This window comes from Sinocyclocheilus rhinocerous, unplaced genomic scaffold (assembly GCF_001515625.1).
Source record: "Sinocyclocheilus rhinocerous isolate Xijiao unplaced genomic scaffold, SAMN03320098_v1.1 scaffold1115, whole genome shotgun sequence".
NCBI lineage: Eukaryota > Metazoa > Chordata > Actinopteri > Cypriniformes > Cyprinidae > Sinocyclocheilus > Sinocyclocheilus rhinocerous.
This window is the reverse complement of record NW_015658514.1, coordinates 446,005-455,867: the sequence shown is the minus strand read 5'-3', so window position 1 is coordinate 455,867 and position 9,863 is coordinate 446,005. Positions and strand designations below refer to the sequence as shown.

General features: G+C 37.4%; 2 protein-coding genes across 2 annotated transcripts in view; one reads left to right on the top strand and one right to left on the bottom strand.

The window, feature by feature from the left end:
- c1qtnf4 (C1q and TNF related 4) overlaps positions 1-5,447 on the top strand; it is a 10,201-nt gene extending 4,754 nt beyond the window's left edge. The window contains exon 2 of the mRNA XM_016530763.1: positions 3,751-5,447. Within this exon, the coding sequence (XP_016386249.1) occupies positions 3,756-4,901 (1,146 nt within the window). The 5' untranslated portion in view covers positions 3,751-3,755 and the 3' untranslated portion in view covers positions 4,902-5,447. The remainder of the gene's footprint in view (positions 1-3,750) is intronic.
- Positions 5,448-8,265: 2,818 nt separating this feature from the next.
- ndufs3 (NADH:ubiquinone oxidoreductase core subunit S3) overlaps positions 8,266-9,863 on the bottom strand; it is a 3,594-nt gene continuing 1,996 nt past the window's right edge. The window contains exons 5-7 of the mRNA XM_016530764.1: positions 9,551-9,676; positions 9,124-9,243; positions 8,266-8,541 (exon numbers count right to left, since the gene is read on the bottom strand). Coding sequence (XP_016386250.1) covers positions 8,380-8,541; positions 9,124-9,243; positions 9,551-9,676 — 408 coding nt within the window. The 3' untranslated portion in view covers positions 8,266-8,379. The remainder of the gene's footprint in view (positions 8,542-9,123; positions 9,244-9,550; positions 9,677-9,863) is intronic.

The following is a 9,863-nucleotide window of genomic DNA, read 5'->3' as shown; positions in this document are numbered from 1 at the left end:
CTTCATTAACGCCAGACAAGTAACATGATTAAAACATCAGTAACCAAAACACCAAAACGCAAGTATTATTCTGATTTTATTATATTTAGAGTAAGTGGCGAATAGTGGAATAGGAATAGTCGAAATAGGCTATAGCTACTGTATATAATGCATCTATTGACGGAATAAGGTTGTGCTGCTGAGGCGAGGCTCACACAGCTTCTCCAGGAGAAATCAAAACGCGCAACACTAAAAAACTCAGCATCCTGAGGTAAAAATTCAAAATGGAAAGTTTTTATATTTAAAATACAGGTAGTTAGGCAACATCACACAACGTTTTCACCATTACGACTGTTTAATAGTTATATAAACAGTTCAATAAGCAAATACAATAATATTAGGTCACTTACATTTTACGTGGAAACAGCGCATCTCACAGCAACTAGACGATAATTGCTGATTGATTCCGTGTTTTGAACGAATCGGTTGAGTCAAAGTTTCTTTAGCCCATGCATAAACATCTGATGAATCTGCCGTTTGAACGAATCGCTTGAATGAACGACTCAATGACTCACTCATTAAACGCTCACTACTGGCACCTACTGGCGTTTTAATTTCGTTGAAAAGTATAATTTCCACCATCATTTCTTGTTTGTATATTCAAAAATATTTAAAATAATCTCATAATATTATTTAATGCAGTTGTATTTTTCAGTGTAAACAATTTAATTTGATAACATAGATTATTATAATTTAATTTATAGATCAAATGTAAGAATTTGAAATGAAAGTATTAATGAGATTAGTGGGGAAATGCCCTCTATAAAGGTAAAAATGCCCTTGGATAAAATATAAAAAACACGCAGAATTATGTCACAACTGATAGAAAACTGGTGAGAATATTGCTTAAGAATAAATCATATTTGCAAAAAAACAAAACACACACACACACACACACATAAATATATATATATATATACACACACACACACCTAACAAATCCCAATTTAACCCCTGCAAATAGTAATGTACAGAAGCAAACATGGGAAATCTATTGATGCATTAAACGGGTCATATGATGCGATTTCAATTTTTCCTTTCTCTTTGGAGTGTTACAAGCTCTTGGTGAATAAATAAGATCTGTAAAGTTGCAAAGACTAAAGTCTCAAAACTAGAAATCAGTGATTAAGTTGTATTTACACATACTGGTAAAAAATGTATAGCCTGAATGCACTGTAAGTCGCTTTGGATAAAAGCGTCTGCTAAATGATTAAATAAAAAAATAAAACAACACTGTTCCAGAACAGTTTAACCCAAATATTCGTGTCCAGCGCATTTTATGGAGGACTGTTTCCTGATCCTGGTAGAGTAGACTACAATGCCGGCTGTTCTGACTCACAGACTGTAAGTACATTTTTTATATTTAAAGAATTTGCCACTGACGATTCAAACGCCAGTTTTGAGCAGTGTAGAGTAGTGCTTGTTGTTTGTCATTTCTCCGATCACAAATGCAGACATGGTTTTATGTTCACGCGGCGCGATGCAACGCAACGCGTAAAAAGACAGTATAAGTCATTATAATCCGTAATTATGTCCCCACTGGATGCAACGAATGCCTCGTTTATAATGGGTTTTCATGTTTTTGTCTCGTCGCTCCGGCCGGACAGGGCATCACAATATGGTGAGGGGCGTAACATTTCCGTCACACGCTTGAGGTATTCGGCCAATCACAATGCACTGGATAGCTGGCCAATCAGAGCACACCTCGCTTTTCAGACCGATGAGCTTTGTAAAAATCGACGCGTTTCAGAAAGGCGGGGCATAGAGGAGAAACAATAATGTACAGTATGTGGAAAATAATGTGTTTTTTTAACCTTAAACCGCATAAACACATTTCATTACACCAAATACACAAAATAATGTTCTTTTTAGCAGCATAATATAAAATTTATATTAGACCTTTTTGAACTCAGCTGTTGCATATAGACATTTTATGTTTTTGCTTCACTGAGCTGAAGGGTTTACTCTGTGTGTTCTCAGAGGACGTTGCAGTTCAGCATTCGGTGAGGAAAAAGGCATAGCTGAAAACACAAGAAAGGCATTGACAAATATTGATGTCTCCCTCCCCAGTGTTCGGATTGTTGGGGCATGAATGCATTGCTCAGCTAAAAATAGAGATCAAACGACAGGAGGAAAACGTTATTTTGTTGTTGTTACTTAACTTGCCAGCACATTTTAATATCCTGTAAACACTCAGTCAAACATTAAATGTTAAACAAGTATTCAATCAGTAGTAAATGCTCCCAGGATATTTCATGAATGATTTACATGATACTAAGCCATTTAGTTTGAAACAGATGAAAGGTGCGGATCACAATCATATAAAATCAAATATTTCTTAAATAAACACACACTTCTTATAGGCTAGATAATTGTTTTTAGGTCAGCTAAGATAATAATATTTTTGGAAAATCCTAACATAACCACCTACACATGCTGATTTACTCAGGCGTTTCACATGAATATTCTTAAACTGTTCAAATACCAAACAGAAAGCGGGCACTCTATTTTTAGCGTGGCTTAGCTCAGTGTTTCTTCCGTGAAACAGAAGTCCAACTTCTCTGGCATCTCAAGAGATCTCATTAAGAGCAAAAACCTCTTTGCATTTTATTCTCTTTTCATTTTTATTCATATATTAATGTGGCAGAGGGATAAGCTCCATCCATCATTAAACCAAACGGAAGCTGCTGATTTAATGTCTCAATTCATGCAGGAGGCACCGTCAACAGTATAATCTGTATCTTGTGGATGTTAAAGTCTATTAAGAAGAAGGAAATGTGGAAACATACAGTGGCATTGTAGATTGTGTGGGATGTTTTTTTTTCCAGTAGTGTGGGCGACGGTATAGTAAAACAGGGAAAGAGGCAGCGTTGCTCCATTATGGATCTCTGGATTTGTTGATCTGGTTTTAGAGAAACATTATGAAGGATATTTAACAGCAGTGTATAAACACAATAGCTACCAGGTGTCCTGCAATGTCCCATATACACTGCTCTCCCCACAGGCATACGCTCCTATGGGGCGTAGATCAGCGGATGGAGGGCTGGCGATATCTGCGTCACAATAAGAGGTGCTGAATGCAGCCTAAGCTCATTTGCAGTCTATGTGCAAATCTATAATAATCACTATCTACCCCTTTTAATATGAATTATTTGATGAATCACAACAAATGAGGTCAATTCACAGCAGCTCTCTTGATTTAAATAAAAATGCTTCAGAAATGCATTTTAATACCCATGTTTTTGTAATCTTTTTGTATTGTTCACCATGATATTAGATACACTACAAAATGGGGTGAAGATTTGCAGTGGGATTTGGGGATGGGACCCCCCAAAAGCTGTGCAGAACTGATCTGAAATTTCAGTCTCGGTGTTCTGTCACCTATAGTGTTCTGCTGTGATGTGCTGATCCAGTGTGTGTCCTATTACCACTTATTTCAGGGGAAAAGAGAGAGGGTCTGATAATACAGCTCTCATCCTGCTGTATCTACTAAAGGCACTGATCTGTTCTGTTTTGATCCCACCTCCCGCTGGCACTTGTATGCATAATGATTGCTCTTTTTTTGGACCTGATGTTTTGGTAACGAGCAGCAGCTATCATTTACAAGCTTAACTGATTTAAATGAGAGTGTTAAACAGTTTTTGTTTATGTTAACGGCTTCGTTGACGATAATTAACAGAGCTGTTTTATTGTTCTTTATTCCCTCTGCAGTTAAAATGCTGCCTGGTACCAGGCCCCTGCTGCTGTGTGTGCTGTGTCATGTGACCACCGCATGGGCATTCGCCCGCATGTCTGACGCCGTGGAGCTGCGGTCTGCGTTCTCTGTGGCACGTACCAGCAGCATGGAGGGAGGGCCCAAGATGGTCATCACCTTCGACAAGGTGTATGTCAATATCGGTGGCGATTTCGATCCGAAGGCTGGCTTATTCCGCTGCAGGATTCCGGGTGCGTACTATTTCTCCTTCACGGTGGGGAAGTTCCCGCGTCGAGACCTGTCGGTCATGCTAATGAAGAACCGCAATGAGGTTCAGGCGATTGTCTACGACGAGAACGCCGGAGAAGAGCGGAAGGTGCAGAGCCAGAGCGCCATGCTGCAGCTTGATTTCGGAGACACCGTCTGGCTTCGTCTTCACGGAGACCCTCGCTACGCTATCTACAGCAACACGGGCCATTACACCACCTTTAACGGTTACCTGATCTACCCCGATGTGTACGGCTACCAAGAGCCCACACACAAAGATCATGACAGTGACCATCAACCACCGAAAACCAGCGATCACTTACTAACTGAGCATGAAAATACAATTATCAAAGACACTAGTGTGAGTGTGAAAGAAGAGAGACGGGATGAAGAGATAAAAGAGGAGGATGGGAGAGATGAAGAGGAGGAAGATGACGACCAGCGGTCAGCATTCTCAGTGGGCCGCACTCAGAGTATTGTGGGAGTGGATCAAGGACACCCTGAGCACCAGCCCATCGTCTTTGACACAGAGTTTGTCAACATCGGCAACGACTTCAACTTGAGCTCTGGTATATTCAGATGCAGAGTAGCAGGAGCCTATTACTTCTCCTTCAATGCTGGCAAGCTGCCCCATAAGACCCTGTCAGTGAAGCTGATGAAGAACCATTTGGAAGTGCAGACCATGATCTACGATGACAGCGACACTGAGAAGGCCCTGCAGAGCCAGAGTCTGATGTTGCCACTGCAGGCTGGAGATACTGTCTGGCTCTACAGCCACCAGAGGGATGGATTTGGTGCATACAGTAATCACGCCAAGTATATCACTTTCACTGGCTTCCTGGTGTACCCCGAGCTCCACCGAAGCCTTGCTCAGCAGCAGAAACCGGATAAGACACTGTAGGCCAGCCAAGGAGCCAGTCAGTCTGGGTCTTTAGGAAGGTAAGAGTTTGGAGCAGCGCTTGTGTGGAAAAAATGTGAGTTCCCTTCACGCAATCTTCTACACTCTAGAGACTCTGTGTCACTCATCACTCTTGTGGTTTGCTTCTTCAGATTCCATATTAGAAATCCCTTCAGCTCTTGTTTTTACCCGGTTTTATCTAGTTTTAGGAAGAAATTACTAAGTCAAGCAAGCAGCACCTGTAACAATTCAGTTAAACTCAGCATCCCTAAAGTCGCCATGAAACGGAAATTGCGATTATCTTTTCTTCCCTATCGTGACAACTTCTCGAATGAGAAAAAAAAATGTAGGGCAGCACTTGATTTTGTCCATCGTGAATGAAAATTGGAGCGTTGTTGTTTGCTAATTGAGCGATCTCATGTGAGTGACAGATTGCTGGATTATTGCCCAGCTGGAGCATACAGAGGGATGTTATTGGGAGGGGACATTAATATATATATATATTTTTGTAATCATTATGTGCATGGCTAATTCAATCATAATAAATACTTCAACATTCCATAAAAAATAAGAATGATCCGATTTGATTTTATGGTGACTTTAAGCCCTTGGATGCTGAGTTCTCACAATAATATAATGATAAAATACAAACAGGTCACTTTCAAATATAAATCATTTGTCAAATTTAAAAATTAAAAACATTTTTAAAAAATGTAATTAAAAAGGTTAATAAAAGTCAATATAAAACAAAATATACAGCTTGCCTGAACGATCTGAAGTTCTTAGCACTAAAGCACTTATCTCCGCAGAGGCAGTTCATTAGACAGCTCCAACTCAAAACTGTGTTTCAATACAATTATTAAATGCATGCATGTTTCAAATAAGAAATTTTGTTGTCTTTGAAGCTTTTGCACGAAAGATTTGCGCGAGAGTACTGTCTTCTGCTTTTCTATCTAAAAAAAAAAAAAAAAAAAAAACTGAGGATTCCAGTAAATCATGTAGTCATTCATGTAGTCAAATTCATGTAGTCAGTCAATAATCACTCTGGTTTTGGAACAGCACTACACATTTAAACTGAGGACCGCTTCTGTAAATGTATTATGTTTGGCCAGAAACTTTGCCAAATGTAGCGCAGGCTGACAGCTTCTAACGGAACAATGATTTTATTCACTGCCAAATACATGTACACCAACTGATGCTAATGATTTTGGGAAAATAGCTCAACAAATATTAATGTTTATATTTTGGAACGAAAATCTATCAAAGATATCGATCAGTTTATATAATTCATCTGGTTTATGCTGTTGTGTGTATATGGCCATAAAGATGAAGCATTATGTAATATGAAGTGCACAATTCCAAAATGTAAATACTTCTGTGTTTTTTATCCATTTCTATATAAGTAAACGTTTGCATTTCTAATTCTGTGCCTGGTCTTATGTACTTTTCTGTATGGGTTTAATCCGATAAATAAACTTTGTGAACGAGTGCTGGATAAGCTTTTCAATGTTTGTGCAGTATGAGCTACTTTGTTACGTACCGTAAAAGTGGTTTCAGTGTACGCTGGATTCTTATTGTGGAAGAAGCCAGTCCTCAGAAGCAAGCCAAATAAAAACTCTGAATGTAAACTCTTTCTTTTGTCTTGTATTTCTCATTAGTGTAAATACATCTACAGTGCTGTCACTCCTACCAATTATATTTTAACCTGTGGAAGGATTTTTCTCTGATGAATGAATGAAGTATTCAAATATCTGAATCAAGTAAATATTTAAAAATCCCTGCTTGAAAACACATTTTAACAACCTAAATCAGTTGAGGTGATTAATTACTTTAAGCAATAATGTTAACATGGCACACCTTTGCATTCGTTTTTGAATTTACATAAGCTTGATTGCATCATGAATGGCACTGCCTTTATGAGGTCTTAAAACTAAAATAGCAGATCAGATTAGTTTTCTGACATAAAGACTAAAGAGAGGCCTGGGGGATTTTAAGATGAATTTGTTTGATTCAAATTGGAAAAAGCCTGAAAGTAAAGCACTGTTTTTGGTGCAAACCATATGCAGCAACACCTAGATAATACCTTTTGTATTGTTAAGCATGGTGGTGGTGGCAGAGCATTGAGGGAAAGGTTTATATTCTAAAATGCAGTACAGTTTTTGTTTAACTTTTAGGTACAACACATTTTAATTTAAACATTATTTAAGATTTGTATTTACCTGTTTGTAAGCACTGCAGTGTTAATGTTCAGACTGTGTATTTACAATGTTAAAGTGGCTGACAACAATAAATATTCTAAATAGGAATAAAACCACCTCGTTTTTGAATTGTGCAAAGCTGTAGCTGAATAGTTAGGCCTACTACACTACTGTGTTTTAATGTTGGTCATTATGGTGGTACTTGGAGAGCCAAATATTTTCTGAGGTGGTACTTGGTATAAAAAGTTTGAGAACCACTGCACTACACTATATTTAATGAAGACTAATGTTTTAAAAGTCATCAGTAGTAAATGATAAATAGTAAAAAGAAAACATAAAATATGAAAGAAATTGCACAAAAATTAGAAAATATATATGCCAGAACTAACGACTGCAGCAGAGCCCCACTCATGAAGGGATGAGAGAACACAGTAGCAGCAGGCAGCTGATATGCTGGATAATTCGCGTCTATCAAGAGCTAATTTATGTGCTCTTACTGAGTAGCTGACTTGCCACAAACTGTAATGAGATTGGTAAATGGAAAAGCCAGTTAATTATGAAGGAGAGATTCTTATACCTATAATTTTGCTGTATGTAATGACATTCCTGACTAGCAATTAAATATTTTTTTGGGGTAAAACCCATCATTTTGTAGATAAAGATCTTTTTGGAAATAACCTGTCGATATGATTTATTCTTTTGTAGTGGTAACTGGAAATATGTAAAAGCTTGAAGGCATTGGCATTATGCACATTTAACTGCCAAATCAGAAAAAAACTAATAACAAAGGTATCAAACATAAGTGTATTTAACAGGAACTTGACTTTTAAGCATTATTCAAACACACATTGTTTTACAGGTTTACATTTTCATTAGAATACCTGAGAGAACTTTCTATATATATATATATATATATATATCTATATATCAGTTGTATATTTTCCTGACACTTCTCAATTTCAATTAAAAGTGTTACCACAAAAAGATTTGTTTTGAATATCATTTGCTACAATTTTTAACATAAAACTCTTAAAATTGTTAAATATAAATGAATAATCTTGATTTAAAGTTCTTGCGTGTCTCTGCCTTCAACAGTTTTTAACAAGTGTCAAGTGGTAGACATGTTTGCAAAAAATTTATAAATTAGAAATGATATGCAGAAACAGGAGCGGTTTTCATTGTTTTATTTAGATGTAGCACAGGTCTTATTTACATAAATACGTTCTGAGGATTTATCTGAGGGTATGAGTACAACTCTCAAGAGTCAGAGCACAGAGGGGGGGTTACTTTGCTGGTTTATCCCCAGATTCCAGCTTAGGAGCGTCTTTAGGCTCGCGGTATGCGGGAAACGCTTCCCATGGACTGTTCAAGTCAAACTTACGGAACTCCTGGGTGAGCTCAACAGGTTCAGCCACAACCCGCTTCACTTCATCATCATAACGTACCTGACGGAGAAGAAGAATAATCAACACACCCAGTAATGTTTCACATTTTATATATAAAAAATATATATATAAAAAAAGTGCAATTGCTCTGTACCTTCGAACACAAACTATTATTTAAAAAAAACTGAGGTTCAATTTTTTACAATAATTTTGAAAGAAGTCTCTCATGTTCATTAAAGCTGCATTTATTCTATCAAAAATACAGTAAATACTAATATTGTGAAATATTATTACAGTAAAAAAAAAAAAACACCTGTTTGAATATGTTTTAAAATATAATTTATTCCTGTGATGGCAAGGATGAATTTTCAGCAACCATTACTCCAGTTTTCAGTGTCACGTGATCCTTCAGAAATCATTCTAATGTGCTGATTTGGTGCTTAAGACACATTTCTTATTCTTATCAATATTGAAAATAGTTGTGCTGTTTAATATTTTTGTGTAAGCCATGATACATTTTTTTGCAGGATTTTTTTTTTTATGAATAAAGCGTTCAAAACAACAGCTTTTACAGTGCAACAACAAAAACATTTCTGAGAGGCAGAGAGATGGCATTCAGTAAACAATATTCAGTGCATTTACCTCAACATATCCAGACAAAGGAAAGTCTTTTCTGAATGGATGACCTTCAAATCCATAATCTGTCAAGATGCGTCTCAGATCTGGATGGTTTGCAAAGAAAACTCCAAACATGTCCCAGATCTGTAATGAAATATCATTCCATAATGAAGCAACTCTACCTCTAAAATCTGATAAAACAGACATAGCATCTGCATGCAACTACAGCTATGCTGCATGACCTCATGGACCACTGACTAGACATTCACAGTCATTTGCAGTCTGCAGAGTGTCATAGCAGGAGGGAAGTAGCTCGGGGGCTCCACTGCATGAGCACTGCAGCTTGTGACTGAGTATATTGCAGACTAAACAGACATCTATTTTTATAGTCTGTAATACACAAAGCTCAAAATTTGTTCATGAAACCTCAGCTGATCACAATAAGACATACCTCTCTCTCATACCAGTCAGCTGCCTGGTGCACAGGCACAGAGGAGTCAAGAGGAGTCAGCTCATCAGTGTAGGTCTTCACTCGGATACGAGAATTATAGCGCAGGGACAGCAGATTATACACAATCTAAAAAAGGAAATATTGGGTCATCAATCCTTTGCAGAACAGTTTGAGAAATGTTTGATTCTGTTAAATGCATGAGTATTTCCCATGCTAATAACTTCTCCCATCCAGACTACCAAAGCATGTACTTTTTGCATGTTATATTTACATGAATATATTGTGTGTGTGTGTGTGTGTGTGTGTGTGTGGG